The following is a 20,916-nucleotide window of genomic DNA, read 5'->3' as shown; positions in this document are numbered from 1 at the left end:
GACAGACCACACTTCGCGAGGCTACCGCCAATTACTAACAGTTATCATTTGGGGTGAGCGAGTAGGAGCAAGAGTGGCTCACAAGAACTTGATGGCGCGGCTAACGAGCGGCTAGCGGGAAGAAGCTAACGAGCAAAGCGGAGGGAGACATTCGGCGACGACCATCCGCAGGCCACCTGTTGTGGAACAGAAGCGGCAGTCGACCAATTGGGTCCGACGCGAGCTGCGAGCGCTACTTGTGGCTAACTATGTTAGCGAATATCTGTAGCAGAAAGATGGCGACGAAACATGTCAGCTTCCTGTAGGGCACGGCACGACCTATGTAATATAATTAGCGATTACAAGATGAATGATTATATTTAAAATGTGATTTAAAAAAATAATAATATTTTTGAAATTCATAGTGGGTTTTTAAAATGAATACATTATTAGTTCACCTCTAGATGGCGCTAACTAACCCTTTAAAAATGATCCTATCCCTGATCATTTTGGAGTTTTTGTTTTTAGGATTTTTTTTTTCTTGGTAATCAACCATGAAGCTATGAATTTGAAAATAATAAGTCTGATTTTTTTAATTTATTTTTGGGCCAAAATGTATAACAATGAAAGTAGCCATTTTATTCAAATATTTTATAACTTTTTAGTGATGATTTATTGATTTAATTTATTTCTCTAAGACTGAATGGTTCAAATAAGAATAATAAATGTGTCTCTTGTTGTCATACACGTTCCTGAAACGATGTTGGAAGTTCAGTTACTTATTAGCTGTGGATAAAAATGATACTTTAGTGAGAGGAAACACTTCCACCTAGTGGTGCTACATTGTGGTGCTATCCCCCCCCCCCCCCCCCAAAAAAAAAACTACATCTGAACTCTACAATCATGCTAATATTGTTAGCATTATCTCTAACAACAAGTTGACACCTTGAGAAAATGATCAAATGAAGAAGCGTTTTCCCTTCATAAGCGTTTTTTTGCTGACAAAGGCAGGAAAATCACAAAACTAACTCCGGAGTCCTTCCTGATGTGTAAATGCACCAAAAGTCACACCTGTTAGCATTTGAATGCAATCTTCTCAAAATGAAATTTCAATTAAAATGATCATAAGATTACCATCCACTTACATGCAAATGAGCATCCTGGAGCAAGCTTGCTGGAAGCGCGGCCACCTTATTTATAAGTGAGCGTTTGGCGCTAGTGAGACAATTTTGTGTTTGACAAAAAAAACGAGCCAAAGCAGGAGCGCACACACACACACACACGCTGTCTCGCTTCTATTGATGCTTCTGAACTCTCCGTGACCTCCGCTGAGTTGAACAAATCGGCCGCGGTCACCTTTCGTAGCTCAAATGTCTCCGCGCCATCCCCCGTCAAGACGGCGTGAGGGCAGCGTCATCGATTCACCCGTGGCCTACGGGGGTCACGCTGGGTTTAAGATTTTCCCATCATGCATTTGGCTCGCGGCGAAGGAACTCATAGCGCAGGTTGTTGGACAGAACGAATAATAATTGTGTAATTTGTACCAGATGTTATCTACTTCTGAGAATGATGTTATGATCCGGGGTACGTTACAAAAGAAAAGTTACATTTTCAGCACTTTGGTTGTCCACATGTGACCAACTGGAAGATGTATTCAACGATACTTGAATCAGCAGCTTTTGTCTGAGACTATTTTTAGATAATAAGACATATTCTTGGCACCATGATATAACGTTGACTCAAAAATCTTCTTTAAAAATGTTCAAATACTCTTAGACTGATAGTGTTATTATTTGGCATTTTCATGTCATTGACATTCATAGAAAGGACATATAAAACTCTGGTGATATGAAATACTGAGAGTATGTAACGCCAAATTATAAATTAGATTTATTTTTAATAAATAAAAAATAAAATCTCCTACATATACCACTGTCACATTACATTTTTTTTTTTTATAAAAATCCCAAATTCCAAAACTGTTTTATTTTATTTTAAAAATAAATCAAAAATGCTCCTTCTCGCAAACTCCAAACTTGATTTTTTTTTTTATATATATATAAGAAATTTTACAAATTCTCCTACTGATGCTAGATAACGCCCAAATTCCAAATTTGTTTTTTTAAATAAAAAAATTACCCCTACTGATACAACTTAAGTTTCTAATTCCAAATTTAAATTAAAAAAAATAAAAAATAAATATCTTACTAATATTAAATAACTCCCAAATTAAAATTTTAATTTTTGCTTATATTAAAAAATAATAAACAAATCTTACTATCTACTACTGATACTGTGTAACTTCTAAATTTCGTTTTTTTTTTTTTTTAAAAAATACTCCTACTGATACGACTTTACTCTCAAATTCAAATTTCTCCCCAAATTTAAATTTCTCTAATCCTAAATAAATCCCCAAAATCTTTTTTTTTTTTTAAATGTAAACAAATCTCCTAATGATACTACATAACTCCTAAATTCCAAATTAGAATTTTAAAATGTTAAAAATTACATTTTCTCCTACTAATACTACATACAGCAACTCCCGCTCTCCTTAATCATGAAAGGCCCGATTATCAAGTCTCTAAAAGATAATCCTGTGTGTGTGTTGAGTGATCCCCCCCCCCCCCCCCTTCACAATCTATCAATCACGACTACATTGCTGACAACCAGCTCAAAGAAAGTCAGACATCTTACCTGAATCTTTGTCCAAGAAAAGGCAACAGTGAGTCTGTAGTAACCATGGTAACACCTGTGAGAAAAAAATGACATATGTACACTAGTACAATGCTGCTGAGTCACTCCACTCACTGTACATCGACTTCATGTGGGAACAATGAGGCGTCCATTCAAAGTGCAAATTCTGTACTTGATGGGATTAACTGGTTCCCAGTTCCCACACCCACCCACATTGGAGGTCCTGCACAACTTTTATATTCCCCCCCCTTCACTGGTGTGTATGCCCACGTGATCTGGCGTCCATAACAATAACAACAAAAACACGCTTGGGCTGCAGGTCGACGCACGTTACCTTTTTCATGGCTGACATGTTCAATTCACGGCGAAGGTCACTTCCTCGCGAGGCTCTCGCACCGCCGGCTAGAGGCGATCATGTCTCCCCGCTTGTGTCCAAGATGAGGGAGGTCACTTATCCCCGCGGGGGACGCGCGCGTGGAAAGTCTGAGCGTCTGGAGGCATCCGTCCGCATGCGTGGATGTGGGCAGCGCTCGTCCAGATGTGCGTTCGACCGCCATGTTTTTCACCCCCTCCTCCTTTTAAAGTCCGCAACCACACTTGGGAGGATCTGTTGTGATGCGCTCACAACTTCTGAGCTATAAATAGTCTGACGCGCTAATACGCCTCGCAATGGTTAGTTTGCTGTTGTTTAGGACTTCAATTCAAATTCATTTGGGTAGAATTGCATTTATGTATATTTATTGTATGCTTAGTGGTCACAACATTAGGTACACTTGCACAATCATAAAATTCAATGTGTTATGCTTGTAAAGATGCAGACAATATATTTTTTGTTAAAAATAATGATGGCGACAATAATAATAATTAGGGGTGTGCCCAAAAAATCGATTCTCATAAGAATCGCGATTCTTATTGAATTTTAAATGTCCCCAAATCAATTTTATTTAAATTATTTGATACTGTCTTCTCTTTGTTTATATGTGCCTTTATTGGGAGCGCTGTTCATGTTGTACCCGATTTGGCCACTTAGGGGCAGTGTGGTTCCACGCGGTCTGATACACTGTTAAGTTGTAGCCACATTAGAGAGTAGAAGGAAAAAGTCACGATCAAGTTATTCCAATAAAAGTTGGGGGTTTTTTTCAGCGTGGAGCCATTCTTTTGAGTGATAAAAGTTAATAGCGAATTAATTAGCATTAACGAGTCAGACTGGAGTACATCATTACGATTCCTTGAACATCTATAAATTGAAGCAGAAATCAGTCAATCAAATAATTTTGAATCAAAAATAGTTCTTAATTGAAAATCGATTCTGTGTTGAATCGCACACCCCAAAATCGGAATCGAATCGTGAGACATTCAGATTCCCACCACTGATAATAATAATAAAATAGATGTATTATTATAAAAATATATAAAATATAAAATATACCATACCTCCAGTCTCGAGACTGAACTCCAGCCTCCCAGATGACAACGCTCGCCCAACAAGCGCTTTGGCGGACAAATTGTGGTTGAAGAATGAGATGCCATCCCGCAACAGCATGTGACCAGACTGGTGACCAGCATGAGGAGGACGTGCCATGCTGTTGCGCCCGTCTATGATTCCTCCACATGTCCACCGAGGCTCCTGATTGTTGAATGAATAAATTGTTCAATTGTCAATAATTCCATTTAAATTCTCCCATCCAATGAACAACACCACAAACTCCGCTCTGCTGCTCGTCACTTTCCAACAGTTTGGATTCATTGCCACAAAGCGCTGTTAAAACAAACAAATAATCCACCAGACACAAATTTCCTTACTCCTTGTGTATTTGAACTTTTCATCTATATAAGCGATACATTTTACCAAAAAAAAGAGAGAAAAAAATCAAATGAAATCTGTTAACCTAAAAATGTAAATAAATAATGACAATCACAAAGCCTCCAGCCTCTCTTGCTTAAGTCTATTAGTATTTGATTGATTTGTGATTGCCTGAGAAAGAAGCAAGTGTTAACATGTGGCCATCTAGTGACCAAAATTTGCACACGCACGATACTGCAAGTTGCTAATTTTAGACAAGATCATTTAGTTATTTATTTACATTTTTAGATTTCATTTGATTTTAAATATATATATAAAATATGTAAAATATTTCTTTATTCTTTTTTTTATTATTAGATTTTTTAAAATTTACTGTAAGAAGCCGGTTTCTATAGAGGCATATTGCATTCACTTGGAGAAAAAAAAGACACTTCTGACTTTTTTTGGCATGGGGCTTTTTTGTTTGTTTAGTTTTTTTTCAGTTTTATTGAATATTTATTTTCTATGTTTTTCAAAAATATTTTTTCAACATTTTATAATATTTTTTGGGACATTTTTTTGGGGAGGGTGGGGCTTTAATTGTTGTTGTTTTTTTAGTATTTTTCAGTTTTTCAAAAATATTTTTTTTCTGTCATTAAAAATATATATTCTGAAAAGCAGGGGGTATTAAAAACGGGGAAATAATTCAGGAAAAACAGGGGGGAAAATCAATAAAACAGAAAATAGGGGGGGGGGGGGGTGATGAAAACTTCTTACAGTAAATGTTTGTCTTTTTTCTTTAACTGGCGGCAATGCGAACTGCATTGCGTTGCAATGTATAGCTGCTGCGCAAGCCCAAAGTTCCTCCCTCTTTTTTTGACGCATTAAAAGCGAATGAAAAGAGTTCGGGGGCTGCGGAGCGTCCAGCAGACTCCGCAATTTAACTTCAGGAGGGCGCCCACATTTCTATAAAGCTCTCCCGCACATCAGAACACCGACGCACGTCATTAACGTGAAAATTCGAGGAGGGGCCGCACAAGATCTCCAGGCGTGAAACGCTTTTGCTTGAACCCGGCTCGGCCCACCGGAAGTGAAAGGCGTGCACACGGCAGCTGCCAGGTAAGAGCGTGTGAGTGGAAGTCACATTTTGTAAGCCTCCGTGGGTTTTGGGACGACGAGTTTGAAGTCTCCGGAGCCGGTCGAAGTTCACGCTTGCTGTAAGCTTTCTGCAAAAAGTCCCAAGTCGGTGCGAGAATTTGCTGTTTTGCACGACAGCGCGTCATCACAGCTCATGCATGTGATGGCGTTTAATTACGTCATCGACGTCATAGTATGAGGTCAATCAAGGGCATTGTAAATGGATTGACACTCGCTTTAACTTAACTGTAGCTATCATGTTGTTGTTAATAATCATGTATGTTGTGTTGCATTTGCTGAACGGCTAGCATGTTTTTGTATTTTAAAAACGGCAGACGATGTGTGTGTGCTGCTCAAACGCTGCTATTTTTCCTTTTAGATCGGCTCCCTCTTGTGCAGACACCATCAAGCCCTGCATCATAATGGGGAATATCAACTACCGTCCCTCAGCAGGTGCATCAAATACACAAATACAGAACACACAATTGTTTAGTTAAAAAATTATTTTTTTTTAATCAAATTTGAAGTCCATTACGCAATATTTTTTTCATCTTTGTTGTTTGTTTGTTTGTTTTGGTTGCAAGACCAAATCACAGATTCAGGAATGTGACACTTGATGATAAAATGGCACATATTTTGCATTATTAAAAAAAAATGGCAGATCAAGTCGGCAAATCACTTTTAAATACTGCGGTAGTGACTGCACAGGATAAAATAATACAAAAATCTAATTATACTAACTGAAACTTTTGAATCTATGCACCCCTTGCATCATGCTCATGAAAGCATATATGAGAGAGTTATTGAGTGAGTGAATGAGAGTGCGAGAGAGGGCTTTTGCTTACCAGTCCTCCCTTCCCCTCTAGATTTCTTCCAAACTCCCGCAATGCCCTCAGAGGTCGATCTGACAGCCATGGCCTTATCCTCGAGATACCCTCGCAGGTCGCAGACGCCCTCACTGGAAATGGCTGCCCACGCCTCCCTCAGCACCACCTTGGCGGTAACGGACTGGGCGCAGCGGCTGTCTCCTCCCTCCGAATGGGCCATCTTAAGCCTAGACGGCGGCGTCAAGTCTCCCAACGTGAGTGGCGACGTGGCGGGCCGCGACGACGCCCCGGCGGTCAGTCTGTGCAGCCTGACATCGCAAAATGCGTCCAGGGCGTGGCCTCTGGAGCAGAGCTGGCAGGAGAGCGACAGCGGGCTGGAGACGCAGGCCGCCGCCGCCGAGAGGTCCGGGGAGGAGCTGAGTCAGGCCTTGCTGGGCCTGATGGGGCGCCATCGTACCTCCGTGGGCCTCAGTCTCGGCGGCGATGCTACGGCGGAAGCTGTAGGTAGGCCGTGTCTTTATTGCCGCTGGATTGTCTTTTCTTAGGGATGCTTTCCTTCCTGACCCAAAAAATCGGTTATTTTCTCCAAAACAATCCTAAAAGTTGGGTCAAATTGACCCGATTTTTTTTTCTTCTTCTTTTTTTACCTAACTGTTTTTAAAGTGTGCATTGTCTTCCCACTAATTTTGTCAACAATTTTATCAAATACGTCCATCAATATTTTCTATAAATAAACTTTTATTTTTATTTTACGATGATGTCATAAAAACTTCACTGTACTGAAAACATCACTTTGCAAAGCCCTTCAATAGGATTTTTGTTTAATTAATCACAATCTTTTTTTTTTTCGTGATGCTGATCAGTCAAGTCACGTTTGTAATCAATCATTTTACATTCGCTTCATCCTTTCAGATCTGGTCCGACAACTGATAGCAGAAAGAGACAAACTAGTTGAGGAAGTGAACAGCCTGCGAGAGACATTAAATGTGAGTTCCTTGTTTTTTTTTGGCTTGCTTTTGTCTCTAGAACACTTCTTTCTCAAGATGATCACTCCCCTTTTTTTTTTTTTTAACTCATTCACTGCCATAAATTCATAAAAAAAAAAAAGAATATTAAAAATTAGGAGCAACAGGCGATACAATTTTTTTGGTAGGTTTAGAACAGATATATGATTTGTGATCATCGTGAGTTAACTAGTGAAGTCATGCGATTAATTACGATTAAAAAATGTAATCGCCTGACGCCCCTAATCTTTAATAATTGTTTCCTTTTTTTTTCGTTTTTCTTTTTTTCTTTTTTGGGTTCTTTTTTAATCATCTTTTTTAAAGAAAAGATTAACTCATTCACTGCCATAAATTCATTTTAAAAAGATTATTAAAAATTAGGGGCAAGAGGTGATTATTTTTTTTAAAATTGTAATTAATCACATGACTTCACTAGTTAACTCACGATTAATCACAAATTCTATATGTTCTAAATGTACAATAAAAAAATTCTAGGTTTTCATACCTTTGTTAACAAAAGTGGAAAAAATGTTAAACTAATAGAAGTAGTTCAAATGAATTTTTGACGTTTAAAGCCATCAACGGCAGTGAATGAACAAAAAAATAAATAAAAAAAAGAAAGAAAGAAAATATTATTAAAAATTCAGGGCGTCAGGTGATTGAAGTTTTTTTTTATCGTAATTAATCGCATGACTTCACTAGTTAACTCGCGATTAATCACAAATTTTATGTACAAAACTAAATGTACAATAAAAAATCTAGATTTTCAACAAAAGTGGGAAAAAATGTTAAACAAATAGAAATAGTTCAAATTAATTTTTGACGTTTATAGCCGTCAATGGCAGTGTATGAGTTAAAAACTAGGAATGTCAGGCGATTAAAATTTGTAATCGTAATTAATCTTAATTTATCTGTTCTATATGTACAATAAAAAAAAATCTAGGCTTTCATACTCTTGTTAACAAAAGTGGGGAAAAAATGTTAAACTAATAGAAGTATGATTTCAAATGAATTTTTGACGTCTATAGCCGTCGACGGCAGTGAACGAGTTAAATGACAACACCCGCGTCTTCTCCCTACCAGAACGAGAAGTCCGAGTGGCAGCAGTTCCAGTTGGACCTGCTGGCGACGGTGTCGGCAGCCGACCGCCTGCGCTGCGACTCGGAGCAGGCCCTCGGCCAGCTCCAGGACGACCGCAAGAGTTTGCAGGAGGAGCTGGCCGAGGCGCACGCCAAACAGCTGGAGACCCTGCGGGAGCTGGAATGTCTGCGCTCCCAGCACACCGACGTGTGGTTCAAACTGTCCTCGCTGGAGAAGAAACGGCAGAAAGTGGACGGGAGACTCGTGGAAGACAGAAGCAACCCTGCGGAGGGCGACGAGATGAAAATCAAGTTTTTTGTGGAGGAATTGGACGTGGAGAATATTCCAAAACAAGAGGAGTGCGAGGCTCATGAAGAGAAGGACGCAAAACGATCAGCGAGCTCGCAGCTGACGGCCAAAGGTATCGGGAAGGCGTACGTGGACGCGCTGGAGAAGAAGAAAAACGGAGGCGGCCGCGATCCCAGGAGGATTTTGATGTCATCTGAAAGATCTTTGTAAGTGAAGCTCCCGCCTGCAAAATGCTTTGTTTGCGCTTTTCTGTTCATATCCGCACATTTAATTTCACATTGAGGGTGTAACATTTCCGGCGATAAACTGGGCAAGCAAATCTGATGTGACATTTGAAAGATTTTCTCCCACAGGAGTCTGTCCCGTTTTCCGTTGCCGGTTGACTCGTGTCACAATAACGACGCCGTGAAAACGAGCTCAACGTTGCCACAATCCAAGGTACGGCACATTCAAGTCTGGAAAATCAGCCCGTGTTTCGAACTTCTTTTTTTTTTTTTTAAATCGGTAGAAAGAAGAGCCAACACGAGGGAAGAAGACGTCTCACATTTTAAGGCGCCAGGACAGCTGGACAAGTTGTCACAAGGGTAATTTTAAAACGCGATCAGGAACAAAATATGTCATTGAACATGCTTACACAGTCAATTTATACTCTTAACGGAGTCTATTTGTTCCCATTCTTAAAAAATAGTCAAATTTACACTTGGAAGAGAGTAAAATATTGAGAGTAAATTTTACCAGTATTTTTAACTCATTCACTGCCATTGACGGCTATAGACGTCAAAAATTTATTTGAACTATTTCTATTAGTTTAATATCTTTTTCCAGTTTTGTTAACAAGGGTATGAAAACCTAGGGGGGAAAATATTGTACATTTAGACCAGATAAAAAAATAGTGATTAATCGTGAGTTAACTATTGAAGTCATGCGATTAATTACAATAAAAAATAAAGATCGCCCGACGCCCTCATTTTGAAGGATTTTTTCTTTCTTCTTTTAAATAATCCATTTCAAAAAAAGAAAAAAATATTTAAAATTGTTCTGATTAGTTAGTTAGTTCACTTTTTTTTTTGCCAACGAGTGACTAAGTAAAAACAAATATGAGTCATGAATCTCGTGACCTTTTCCAGTGTTAGTGGAGACTTCAGGAGATGTGGAAACTTCTCCCATGGCAGATGTTCCCTCCCAGCCATCCGCACCGCAAATGGATGTCACATGCACAAAGCCACCTCTGGGTAATTTATCCATGTTACCCCGGAGAGCCAACTATTTCAATACAAACACTTTTTTTTTTTTTTTTTTAATAATTCAGGGGGTGTCAGAAAAGTTGTAGGACTTGTCATAAAGACGTCTCGTTTAAACGTGTATTCGGTGTGACACTTTTTTTTGTTGTTCATTAGTTGCAGCAAAACAAGTTGAAGACCCGCCCTCAGAAGCCGTCAAGTGAGTGCTGTTTTTATTCTTAACTCATTCACTGCCATTGACGGCTATAAACGTCAAAAATTCATTTGAACTATTTCTATTAGTTTAACATATTTTTCACTTTTGTCAACAAGAGTATGAAAACCTTTTTTTTATTTATTGTACATTTAGAACAGATATTACATTTGTGATTAATTGTGAGTTAACTATTGAAGTCATGCAATTAATTAAAAAAATATATATACACACGCACATACACATACTCACCCACATACAAAAATATATATATATATGTATATATGTGTATATGTATATATATATGTATATGTATTTAAAAAAAAAAACATTTATTAAAATTTTTTTTAATTGATTTGTCTGTTTTTTTAAAAAAAAAAAAAGGAGAGCAATGATGATGTCAAATCGAATGAACAATACTGAGCTCTCCTGGAAAAAAAAAAAAAAAATATATATATATATTATTTAAAAAATTATCGCCTGACGCAATTTAAAAAAATAAAATAAAATAAAAGATTATTAAAAATTAGGGGCGTCTGACGATTAAAATTTTTAATCGTAATCAATCGCATGACTTCACTAGTTTTCAATCTAGGTTTTCATACTCTTGTTAACAAAAGTGGAAAAAATGTTAAACTAATAGAAATAGTTCAAATGAATTTTTGACGTCTATAGCCGTCAATGGCAGTGAATGAGTTAATGAATTGTATTTGCATCTATTAATGTCTGACAGGCTATTAATACATACATTACAAAAAAATGTTGACATAATTTGCAGACCTCCGGATGTACCCCGCCCACCGTTGCGGCGTTTCGGTAGCACAAGAAGGACCCTGCTGAACCAGTGTCAGAGTTCCACTGAAGGCTATCAGGTTCGAGAGCGCGCACGTTACTCTTTTCAAACGGCAATCTGGCGACATAGTCCCAGTTAGACTTTTTTTTTTTTTTTTTTGCTTACAGCACATTGAGATCACCAACTTCAGCACCTGTTGGGAGGACGGTTTGGCCTTCTGTGCCTTGTATCATAAATATCTGCCTTCTCTCATCCCTTACAAAAGCCTCAACCCGGCAGCCAAGGTAGGAGACGTTCAAGATTGCAATAGAATCAAGACAAGATGATTTTATTATTATTATTATTATTGTTTAGGGCTGGGCGACATGGTCTAAAAAATAAAACCTCAATTAAAAAAATAAAATAAATTGTCATTCAGGATAATTATGATTTTAATCGATTTTAAACTAATAAAACCCAACAAATGTTTATTTAAAGGTGTCATTTATTCAAAAATAATTACTGTTCAAAATTTTCAGGCAACAATAATGTACACTGATTCTAAATCCGTTTTAACATAATGAAATACTACTAATATACATACTAATACAAACTAATTAAACTTAATTGCCACAATGAAGTATTTGGTAGCTATTGTAAACCACCCATCCAGAATTCTGCCACAACTCACAATAACATCTGGATGTAGCGGAACATAAAAACAACAGCTTTTAATAAGCTAGAAGACAAAATTCAATTTCACGATTCAGCAAATTTTCCAAATGATGATTGATCAAATGAATTCAATTTATTGCCCATCCCTATTATTATTATTTATTTTTGTTTATTTATTTATTTTTTATTTATTTGTATTTGTTTAATATAATTTAAAAATGTCCTTGTCTACTCCCCTCCCCAGAAGGAACATTTGGATCTTGCTTTTAGGACAGGAGAGTCCAAAAAACAAAATTCAAATTCAGCAAATTTTCAAAATGACAATTAATCAAATTAATTTGATTTATTGCCCAGCTATATTATTATTATTTTCATCATTATTATTATTATTATTATAAAAACATTTTTTTTAAAATTATTATTATTATCATTATTATTATTTTTTTTTTTTATGATTTAAAAATATTCTACTCCCCAGAAGGAAAATTTGGATCTTGCTTTTAGGACAGGAGAGTCCAGAAGACAAAATTCAATTTCATGATTCAGCAAATTTTTAATGATTTGATTTTCAAAATGACAATGAATCAAATTAATTTGATTCATTGCCCAGCTGTATTATTATTATTATTATTATTATTTTATTATTATTATTATTATTATTATTATTATTTTTACTTCATTTATTTATTTATTTTGTAATGATTTAAAAATGTTCTTGTCGACTCCCCAGAAGGAAAATTTGGATCTTGCTTTTAGGACAGGAGAGTCTGTTGGTATCGCAGCCACTCTGGTGAGGCTTCATTCACAGAAACATTATGAAATATGTTGTTAAATCATATTCTTGGCTATATAACCTCTGAGCTTGATAGTTGGAATGCATGACATTGAACAAACCTCCAAACATGTCCAGCATTTCCAGTAGCTAATGTTGGTTTTATTTGCGCTTTTTCATGGTGACCGCGCGTCAGTCCGTGGAGGACATGCTGAAGGACGACGGTCCAGAATGGCGCAAAGTTCAGTGTTACGTCGAAAGCATATTTCATCACTTTGAGGCGGAGCTACCAAACACACAAGGCGTTTGACCTTTGACCGTGCACCTGCAGTATGACTGGAATGCATCGTTTCACGGAGCCGTCGCACAACTCAAACATGCCTCGCAACGCCCCGGCAGAAGACGCTCCACAGTGTTTTGTTTTTTTTCCCCTGATAACGTTGCTCACACTGGGTGAGGCGGCCAGGTTTTTTGCACTGACTACTTTTTTTTTTTTTTTTTTTTAAATGAATAGAACTAATCACCTGCCCTGCAACTCCTTTTCATGTTTGCTTTGGTGGCCTTAGAAGCACTGGTTTGCACTTTATTTCTTTTTGAAGAAAATGATCACTTTAAAGGAGGCTGTTTTTGAAATGGGGGGGCACTGTTGTCGTTTTAACGTGTTAAGCGTCATCATCTACTAAAATGGTCACGTTCATTGCCTGCATGCGGCCACACTTAAGACGTGAACTGAATTTTTGCTGTTAAGGTTTTTTTTTGTTTTTTTTATCGCATCCATCTGAGTGAGGAGCATCTTAAGTTGTTGTTCCCTGAAGACCAAATGCATTAATAAAGATATATTTGAACACTGTTCAGTGACGCTGTTTCCACTAAAATAAAAAAATAAAAAAGACTTCAGGTAACAAAAAGTGCCATGTCAAATGTTGTCCATTGAAACTGAGCATTCAATTGTGACTTTATTCTTTTAAAAAATAACTGATTAGGTCATTTAAGAAAAGAGGACAAAAAAATGTAGCTGTTTGATTAAATATTTTATTTTTGCTTCGCTGCATGAAATAGAACATAAACGATAAAACAAAACGTTAAGTCACAAAAATATAACTCATACTTAAGATTGTCCTAATTTCACGAGGGGGGATTCTGCAATGCTCTTTAATATCAAAGTGTAATTTTTCATTTGACAGCTTGAGAGAAATTGAAAGAACAAAAATGACCAGTATTTGTTACTCATTTTGAATTTTAAATTTGGGAGTGTTGGTGTTCAAAGGAAACTTCTCCAAAAATACACAAAATTATTTATTTGCATACAGTATACAAAATCATGTGGAAATTGAGTGCATGGAAATGTTAAAAAAAAATAATACAAAAGCCCGCTGACCAGTATGTTTAAAAAAAAAAAAAAAATTAGCTACATGAAATTACATTATTGGTGGAACACATGGTTTTCAACACAATGTAACATTTTAAAGATAGAAAAATGACATTTTCATTTTGATGCAAGAAAATGGTTGTTTGTCTCCGTTTGCCCTGCGATTGGCTGGCAACCATTTCAGGGTGTACCCCGCCTAACTGCCCGAAGCCAGCTGGGATAGGCTCCAGCGCCCCCTCCCGCGACCCTTATGAGGACAGGCGGGTAGAGAAAATGGATAGATGGCTCTCTTATGAGGCTGTAATGGCGCCCCCTATGGGAGGTGTTGATAGAGGCGGCAGGAGCAGAGACTTGAGTTTGGCTGACATGGCTGCTATTTCAGGGTCTTGGCTTTCATACATCTTGACCAATCGGGCAAACTTCAGGACACCTTTAATGACAAGCAGACCTTTTATTAGACAAAATTCACAAATTGAGAGACATTTCACATATTTACCTGCATTCCAACTTCAAGTCTCACATAATGGGACTAACTTTCATTTGTTCAAACAAATATCTCACCTTCTCCTTCGTTGTTGAAGCCGTATGCTTTGATGACTTCCTGTTGAATCAGCGTAGCCACAGGCAGCACCAGCTGGAGCATCTTGCCCATGTCGTTGCACGCGCTCTCCCGAGCCTCTTCCATCCTCACAGCATTTTCCGGCACAGAGAAGGCCTGGATCACCTCGCAGAGTACCACTGGGACACACACACGCCTGATTATTATTGTTTTTATTCTGAGTTATATTGATTCCATTAAGGATTGGCCTACTTGAGTATTTAAGTAGCACTAGTCATTTTAAAACTAATTATTTTTAAGTGTTCATGTAGTATGCAGTATGTTACCTCTGGTTTGCTCTGCAGTCAGGGTGGGCTGTTGTGCTGGTGCAGAGGCCATGCCTGGAAAGAGACTAAGAAGAGAAGACAGGAAATTAACATTTATATTGTACAATACTGTAAATCATCATTATAATGGAGGAGGGGGGGGGGGGTGAATTTGGTCGATTACGTAAGGTTCACGACGATATCGAGTTCGTCATCTGTTATGTGGAAACGTCAAATCACTAGTCTATTGTGCTTAAATTGAAAGACGGGCTTTAGTTTGCGTTGGTGTGACGTGAATGTTTGTAAAGCAAATAGTGATCAGGACCACAATTAGGTGTGGTTTGAATTGATGTCTCGGCGATGTCTCGTGAATCTTCTTCTAACAACATATGATGAATTAACCATATAACGTGTGTTGATAACAAATAAAACCCTACAAAATGTAGCATATTAGTATCAAACTCACCACAAGGATGAAAACAGACAAGCCAAAAAGCACCGCGCACCGACGGCACTGATTCGCGACAGTCGTTTTACGACAGCCAGTTCTGCATTCAGGCAATCACGCCAGATGACGGCACTGATTCGCGACAGTCGTTTTACGACAGCCAGTTCTGCTTTCAGGCAATCGCGCCAGATAACGTAAACAACGTCAAAGTAGTGACGAGGAAATGTCACTAAAACGTGGATACGTGGCTGTCAAAGCACATTTGTGAACGTTGGCGGTAGGGATGAAGCTTTAGCAGTTACGGACACATAGAGAGTGACTTGTTTACTTTCCCCAAATGGAGCGGAGGCTTGCAGATTTCAGGGCTCGGCGACAGGCTAATAAAAGGGCTTCCAGTCGAGATCAGTTCATCTCCTCTGTTCTTTCAACTAGCCTGGAGGAGCCTTCAACAAACACTGATGACCAAAATTTAAACCGCGGCTCCTCAAAAGAGGTGAATACTTCCCCTTGTACGTTGTTTTTCCAGGTGTTTCAAGCAGTCGAAGAAGCTCTCCACAAATTCAATATTGTTGTTTTAAATGAGACATGTTTTACATTTTCACTATTTTAATCATTCCATATTTTGACTGTGTTGTGCTTTTATGAAAATACACGAAGGATTAAGAATTGTAAGTACACCTACATTCTGTGTTTTTGCCTTGCTGAACTCCGAACTCAAGCAGTTCGTTGCCATGTCGACAAGTTGCAGAGCTACTGTGCTGTATTTAGTACCCCAAAGCTAAACAAGCTAATTTACAAGAGCGGCAACTAAAAAATATATTTTAATAATGAATTAATCTGACAATTATTTTGTCCAAAACAGGACATTATTAGCACCATTTAACATAAATGAACTATGATTCACTTACTGGTTTTGGTCTGTATCTTGTCAGTAAGTAGGCAAAAATGTTGAGCATTGTCTTCCCAGAGCAGATGTTTGCAAATGTATTATTTTGCACACACAAAAAAGAAATGATTCTGCTTTTCCTGGAGGACAACTGAAATGAGAGGATTCTTGTGTTCCTGCAGGTCGGTAGGGACACGCACAGCTCGTGGGGGAGATGGCTGGTCACAAGAAGATGCCACTTTTCCAACATCACCCTGCTCAAAGTCCTCCTCTGGGTGGTCCTGCTCGGCTTTTTCGTGGAACTGGAGTTCGGCTTGCCCTTCTTCGTCGCCTCCCTCTTCTACTGGCTGTACGAGGGACTCCGCGACCCGGATGAACGGGAGCCCGGGGAGATGAGCGCTTATTCCGTCTTCAATCCGAACTGTCAGTCGCTGCTGGGCGCTCTCACCGCCGAGCAGTTGGAGGCGGAGATGGGCTACAGACCCCTTGCAAGCAGTTGAGATGCTTGTTAAACTGTACTTGAATGTTGACATGAAAATTGTAATTGCAGTGTTTGTGATGTTATTAAATTTCATTTGCCTATTTACGGTTATTTCCGTTATTGTTTCACATTTGCGGTAATATGATGGATGTGTCATTATTCAGGAAAATGTTATATTTTCTGAACCTAAGGTTTTAAAATGCCAAATAATTTAAATGTGGCTTGAAGCACAGTGGAGTAGTGGCTGGCTGCCTCACACTGGAGATGTTTTGGGTTAATAGTCGCAGAAAGGAGAGAAAATAGTCCTCCTACTGTTTGATAATATTCAATATTAGGCTTTTAAATTAAACAATTTAGGGTTTGTAGCGTCTGATAGACGTTATGACATAATACACTTTTTTTTTTAACAATTTAATTTTTTTTAATGGTTTTGCAAGTTCACTGAATGTCCACCAGGGGCAGTGTCGCATTTTCACGGAGCAAGGCGCCTGTTTAAAAACAAGAGCGTTACCGTAATCTCACTTCCGCATTTGTTGTCTAGTCTACAATCAGTATTTTTAGTGTTTAATGAGCCCTGTACTAACACTCACGGGGTGATATTTCCTAATATTATTACGAAATGAAATAAAATGGTGGTTATTTGGGATTTAAAGTACTTTATTGAACGACAAATACAAGTATTGCACTTGTGAAGTGGTTTCAAACTAGAATTATCTTGTCGCTCACTGTCTGCTCTTTGGACCATAGGTGTTTTGTTTTCTGGCTCCATTTCAAATTAATGCACGGCAGCTGTTCATAATTGCACGCTTTTTCTTGTGCATATGCTGACACCAGTAAGTATTCCTGATACTTTGCTACTTTATTTATGTGTTAGTGTTTCTAAAGCAAACAGTCGTCAAATGCTAGCTTGAAGCTTCCCGTTTAAGTGCACAGCTGTCAGTCCTTTGTTAAACATCTTACCTGTCTATTATAAATGTACATGTTAGACATATTCATAGCGTGTGTGTTTTGCTAAATCCTATTATATGTGACGTTTACATCCAGTATGGCCACACTATTATTGTATTAAGTACAGTAGATAAGGCATTACAATACTTTAGGAATACCTTGTAGTATGGTCACGTGTGTATTGTATACTTCAGCAATGTCAGGAAGTCCTGCTGTGGTCCTTCGCTTGGTGGCCTCCGCTTACACTGTGGCTGAGAAAGCTGCAGACATAGTGAGAAAAGTGCTTCACCGTGGAGACCTTGGCATCGTGGAAAAGGTGAGGGATGGACCCATGAATATGTCTACAATAAGACTAATTTGTCCTTTTTGCATGTAGGAGGGGGCCCATGACCTGCAGACACTTGCGGACAGACTTGCACAGCAGAGCATCTGTGCTTCGCTGTCCAGACGCTTCCCAAAAATCACCATTATTGCCGAGGAGGTGAGTGTTTTTTATTTTTTGTGCTTCCTTCATATTCCAAACACCTGCATTATTGTGTGTCTATGTGCCCTGTGATTGGCTGGCGACCAGTCCAGCGTGTACCCCGCCTCTCACCCGGTCCAGTTCATCTGCCACCCCATACTAGATAACGTACAGTATGTATTTATAACCATATTCATATGAATCCATGCAGGAACTCCCAGCTGAGGAGATTACGGAGGACCTGATTGAAAACGGCCAGGCAGAAGAGATCCTTAAGGAAGTCTGTCCCGCTGAATATAGTGAGCTGAAAGAGGAGGAGGTAACAAGCAGTACATTTTGAAACATCATTTGTGTTTTCTGACGTGAATGCAGTTTTTGTGATGTTGCCTTAATACACTAAATTATATATAGTGGCTTGGGCATCTGCATTTCTTTCTTGATTGTAGTTTCGACAGGATATTATTGACTTTTTGAAGTGTTTTTATAACTCAGCCATTGTTGGGGTATCAATGATAATGTTAAAATTGGTGAACTAGCAGACATTGGGTTAGTTTTTTTTATTTTTCTGTTTCTGTCTTTTGAAAATATTAGCTAGTTGTGTGGGTGGATCCAGTGGATGGCACAAAAGAGTACACTGAAGGTGAGTACATCTTATATACAAATAATGAGGGTAAATTATGTGATTTATTGAAATGTACCGGCGACAAATGCAATATCTTGAAACTAAATGCAAATTTCATGAATTATGGACCAAGGGAAGAAAATATTTTGTAAAAACACTCTAGTAATCATTTAACTGTCAGAATTCAGAAACGTGTGACTGTTTTTTTTTTTTTTTTAGCACCACACATATTGTGTTTAGATTCATATTTTAGGTTGTTACTAATTAACATTATAATTTGTGATTTTTATAATTTTTATTAGTAGTATTAATGATGTTTTAGATTTTATTTGGAATTAAAATGTAAAAAAAAGCATGGTAGTTAACATCAAGTATTTTTTTCCCTTCAGTCACCTGTCTGAGAGATTTTAAGTATTTTACTAAATTGAAATAATATTGTTAATGTTAAGCATTTTATGAATCTTTTTTTATTAACATTGGAATTTTCAGTTATTAAAAAGTGTGCAATTCATTTTTTTTTTTTTTTTTTACCACACAATTCATGGATACAGTTTACATTATATTATTTATTTATTTTTAACTATTTGTAATTATTAATGTTAATTATATTAGTTGTTTTTCGACTTCATTTTTGTTAAAAATATAATAAATTATTATTTTTTTAAATTATATAATGTGCATTTCCTTTATTTTTATTTTTTTTATTTTTTTATTGATTATTTAAATGACCAAGTGTTTATTAATCATAATATACGACATGTTGTTGCACACTTCAGGTCTCCTGGATAATGTGACGGTGCTGATCGGAATCGCCTACGCAGGCCGAGCAATTGCAGGTGTCATCAACCAGCCTTTCTACAACTACCAGGTCCAGACCAAACAAATTGTCGTCGCTCTCTTTTGGGCGACGCTTTACTCAAAGAGCTCGTCTGTCGTCAGCTCGGGCCAGGGGCACGCTTAGGGAGAACCATGTGGGCCATGCGGGGGCTGGGCGCCTTTGGCGTTCAGATGCAAGAAGATGCGGACAACAAACGCATCGTGACCACCACCCGTTCCCATAGCAGCAAGCTTATAACGGATTGCGTCAATGCGATGGAACCTCATGAGGTTATAAGAGTGGGCGGGGCCGGGAATAAGGTAAGATGGCTTCCTTTTGCCGGGCTTAAATGGATTTTTAAGCTCTCGTTTCAGAAACAAAGGGAGTTATGTAACTGTAAACAACTCTGGGTCAATAAAAGGACATACCTAAATTTATATACTACATTTTTTGTCCAAAAAAAAAAAAAAAGTCAACCGCGAGCTATCTGTCTGCAGATCATCCAACTAATCGAAGGCAAAGCGTCCGCTTACATCTTTGCAAGTCCAGGAACCAAGAAGTGGGACACGTGCGCTCCCGAAGTTTTTCTGCACTGTTTTGGCGGTACGAAACAGCACTTTTGGATTCAGCATATATTTTTTTTAATCCAGCATCTGATTGACTTGAACGTGTTATTTGGTCTGCCAGGTAAACTGACGGACATGTATAATAATCCGTATCGCTATGACGCCGATGTGAAGCACGTCAACTCCGCCGGCGTCCTGGCGACGCTCAGGAACCACGAGTACTACGTCAGCAGAGTCCCGCGCTCGGTGCTGGAAGCCCTCAAGTCCGACTGAGGCTGGTCTGTCACTCGTATGTAGTACTTGGACAACACACAAGACACTAGCATACATTTTACATTTAATACAGAGGAGTAAGTCAACTTAATTTGTTTGAATAAATATTTACTCTCAATATTTATGCGTTTGAGGTTAGTGAGTTTTTTTTGTTTTTTTTTACACTACTGACAAAATAATAAGGATATTCAGCTTTCAGGTGAAATTTTAATAGTTTAATTCTTTGACATCTGGGAACTGTTTTAAAAAAGGGATGTCTCCAATTGTTGTAAAGTAAAACATTGGTTCCATTAAAAATGCAATATCATACAAAAAGTATTTAAAAATGTTCAAATCAATTATAAATTAAGGAAAGATATACTTATAAAAACCTTACAATATGTGTATTATTGTATATAACATCAGTGAGAAGTACAAAAAAAATGAGACAACATAAAGTAGAAGTCAACTTTAAACATTTCTTGACAATAATATGTTAAACATGACATTCTGATTTATATTAACTTGTGGAATATGAGTTATGAAGCAAAATCCAGCCGTTTTTATCCATCTCAGGGAGCGGCCATTTTGCCACTTGCTGTCGACTGAAGATGACATCACAGTTGCTCAGGGCTCAGGCAGTGACCAATCACAGCTCACCTGTTTTCTGAAGCTGAGCTGTGATTGGCTGTTACCTGAGACCTGAGCAACATTGATGTCATCTTCAGTCGACA

General features: G+C 38.0%; 5 protein-coding genes across 14 annotated transcripts in view; 3 read left to right on the top strand and 2 right to left on the bottom strand.

The window, feature by feature from the left end:
* Positions 1-2,714, bottom strand: part of dlgap2b (discs, large (Drosophila) homolog-associated protein 2b) — a 60,650-nt gene extending 57,936 nt beyond the window's left edge. For both annotated transcript variants that reach the window (XM_077553047.1, XM_077553051.1), the window contains exon 1: positions 2,674-2,714. The gene's annotated coding sequence lies outside the window, so the exon portion shown is untranslated. The remainder of the gene's footprint in view (positions 1-2,673) is intronic.
* Positions 1-13,349, top strand: part of LOC144039569 (cytospin-A-like) — a 64,354-nt gene extending 51,005 nt beyond the window's left edge. For 2 of the 8 annotated variants that reach the window (XM_077553060.1, XM_077553056.1), the window contains 12 exons: positions 5,973-6,046; positions 6,460-6,924; positions 7,333-7,406; positions 8,508-9,019; positions 9,167-9,251; positions 9,322-9,397; positions 9,941-10,045; positions 10,211-10,253; positions 11,026-11,119; positions 11,208-11,324; positions 12,425-12,484; positions 12,663-13,349. In XM_077553060.1, the coding sequence (XP_077409186.1) occupies positions 6,016-6,046; positions 6,460-6,924; positions 7,333-7,406; positions 8,508-9,019; positions 9,167-9,251; positions 9,322-9,397; positions 9,941-10,045; positions 10,211-10,253; positions 11,026-11,119; positions 11,208-11,324; positions 12,425-12,484; positions 12,663-12,776 (1,776 nt within the window). In that variant the 5' untranslated portion in view covers positions 5,973-6,015 and the 3' untranslated portion in view covers positions 12,777-13,349. Of the gene's footprint in view, positions 1-5,234; positions 6,047-6,459; positions 6,925-7,332; positions 7,407-8,507; positions 9,020-9,166; positions 9,252-9,321; positions 9,398-9,940; positions 10,046-10,210; positions 10,254-11,025; positions 11,120-11,207; positions 11,325-12,424; positions 12,485-12,662 lie in introns of those variants that run through there. The other 6 variants (XM_077553058.1, XM_077553057.1, XM_077553059.1 and 3 more) reach the window with 6 other exon arrangements.
* A 129-nt stretch (positions 13,350-13,478) lies between these two features.
* Positions 13,479-15,262, bottom strand: grcc10 (gene rich cluster, C10 gene). The gene is made up of 4 exons (XM_077553533.1): positions 15,166-15,262; positions 14,721-14,785; positions 14,397-14,573; positions 13,479-14,265 (listed from the first exon to the last, which is right to left on the bottom strand). Exons 2-4 carry the CDS (start codon positions 14,770-14,772, stop codon positions 14,126-14,128), a joined length of 369 nt encoding a protein of 122 aa, XP_077409659.1. The 5' UTR covers positions 14,773-14,785; positions 15,166-15,262; the 3' UTR covers positions 13,479-14,125.
* Positions 15,263-15,301: 39 nt separating this feature from the next.
* Positions 15,302-16,619, top strand: saysd1 (SAYSVFN motif domain containing 1). The gene is made up of 2 exons (XM_077553532.1): positions 15,302-15,640; positions 16,216-16,619. Exons 1-2 carry the CDS (start codon positions 15,485-15,487, stop codon positions 16,531-16,533), a joined length of 474 nt encoding a protein of 157 aa, XP_077409658.1. The 5' UTR covers positions 15,302-15,484; the 3' UTR covers positions 16,534-16,619.
* A 432-nt stretch (positions 16,620-17,051) lies between these two features.
* bpnt1 (bisphosphate nucleotidase 1) lies at positions 17,052-20,323 on the top strand. Of its 2 annotated transcripts, none has more exons than XM_077552748.1 (9): positions 17,052-17,347; positions 17,657-17,778; positions 17,839-17,943; positions 18,137-18,244; positions 18,517-18,565; positions 19,324-19,415; positions 19,487-19,684; positions 19,862-19,967; positions 20,052-20,323. In XM_077552748.1, exons 2-9 carry the CDS (start codon positions 17,659-17,661, stop codon positions 20,201-20,203), a joined length of 930 nt encoding a protein of 309 aa, XP_077408874.1. In that variant the 5' UTR covers positions 17,052-17,347; positions 17,657-17,658; the 3' UTR covers positions 20,204-20,323. The 2 variants fall into 2 exon arrangements, with proteins under 2 accessions (XP_077408874.1, XP_077408875.1); XM_077552749.1 differs by lacking the exon at positions 17,052-17,347 and adding an exon at positions 17,383-17,449.
* The last annotated feature ends 593 nt before the right edge of the window (positions 20,324-20,916 follow it).

Source organism: Vanacampus margaritifer, chromosome 19, assembly GCF_051991255.1.
Source record: "Vanacampus margaritifer isolate UIUO_Vmar chromosome 19, RoL_Vmar_1.0, whole genome shotgun sequence".
In the NCBI taxonomy this organism is placed as follows: domain Eukaryota; kingdom Metazoa; phylum Chordata; class Actinopteri; order Syngnathiformes; family Syngnathidae; genus Vanacampus; species Vanacampus margaritifer.
This window is presented reverse-complemented; position numbering and strand designations above follow the sequence as displayed.

What these genes read in the sequence shown, in the direction of transcription:
- grcc10 (XM_077553533.1), bottom strand. Translation starts at nt 14,772, where the DNA reads ATGGCCTCTGCACCAGCACAACAGCCCACCCTGACTGCAGAGCAAACC. An exon ending in GACTGCAGAGCAAACCAGAG is followed by an intron (nt 14,574 to 14,720) that starts GTAACATACTGC and finishes TGTGTGTCCCAG; the next exon opens with TGGTACTCTGCGAGGTGATC. An exon ending in CTTCAACAACGAAGGAGAAG is followed by an intron (nt 14,266 to 14,396) that starts GTGAGATATTTG and finishes TTGTCATTAAAG; the next exon opens with GTGTCCTGAAGTTTGCCCGA.
- saysd1 (XM_077553532.1), top strand. Translation starts at nt 15,485, where the DNA reads ATGGAGCGGAGGCTTGCAGATTTCAGGGCTCGGCGACAGGCTAATAAA. An exon ending in ACCGCGGCTCCTCAAAAGAG is followed by an intron (nt 15,641 to 16,215) that starts GTGAATACTTCC and finishes GTGTTCCTGCAG; the next exon opens with GTCGGTAGGGACACGCACAG.
- bpnt1 (XM_077552748.1), top strand. Translation starts at nt 17,659, where the DNA reads ATGTCAGGAAGTCCTGCTGTGGTCCTTCGCTTGGTGGCCTCCGCTTAC. An exon ending in TCACCATTATTGCCGAGGAG is followed by an intron (nt 17,944 to 18,136) that starts GTGAGTGTTTTT and finishes GAATCCATGCAG; the next exon opens with GAACTCCCAGCTGAGGAGAT. An exon ending in GTGAGCTGAAAGAGGAGGAG is followed by an intron (nt 18,245 to 18,516) that starts GTAACAAGCAGT and finishes TGAAAATATTAG; the next exon opens with CTAGTTGTGTGGGTGGATCC.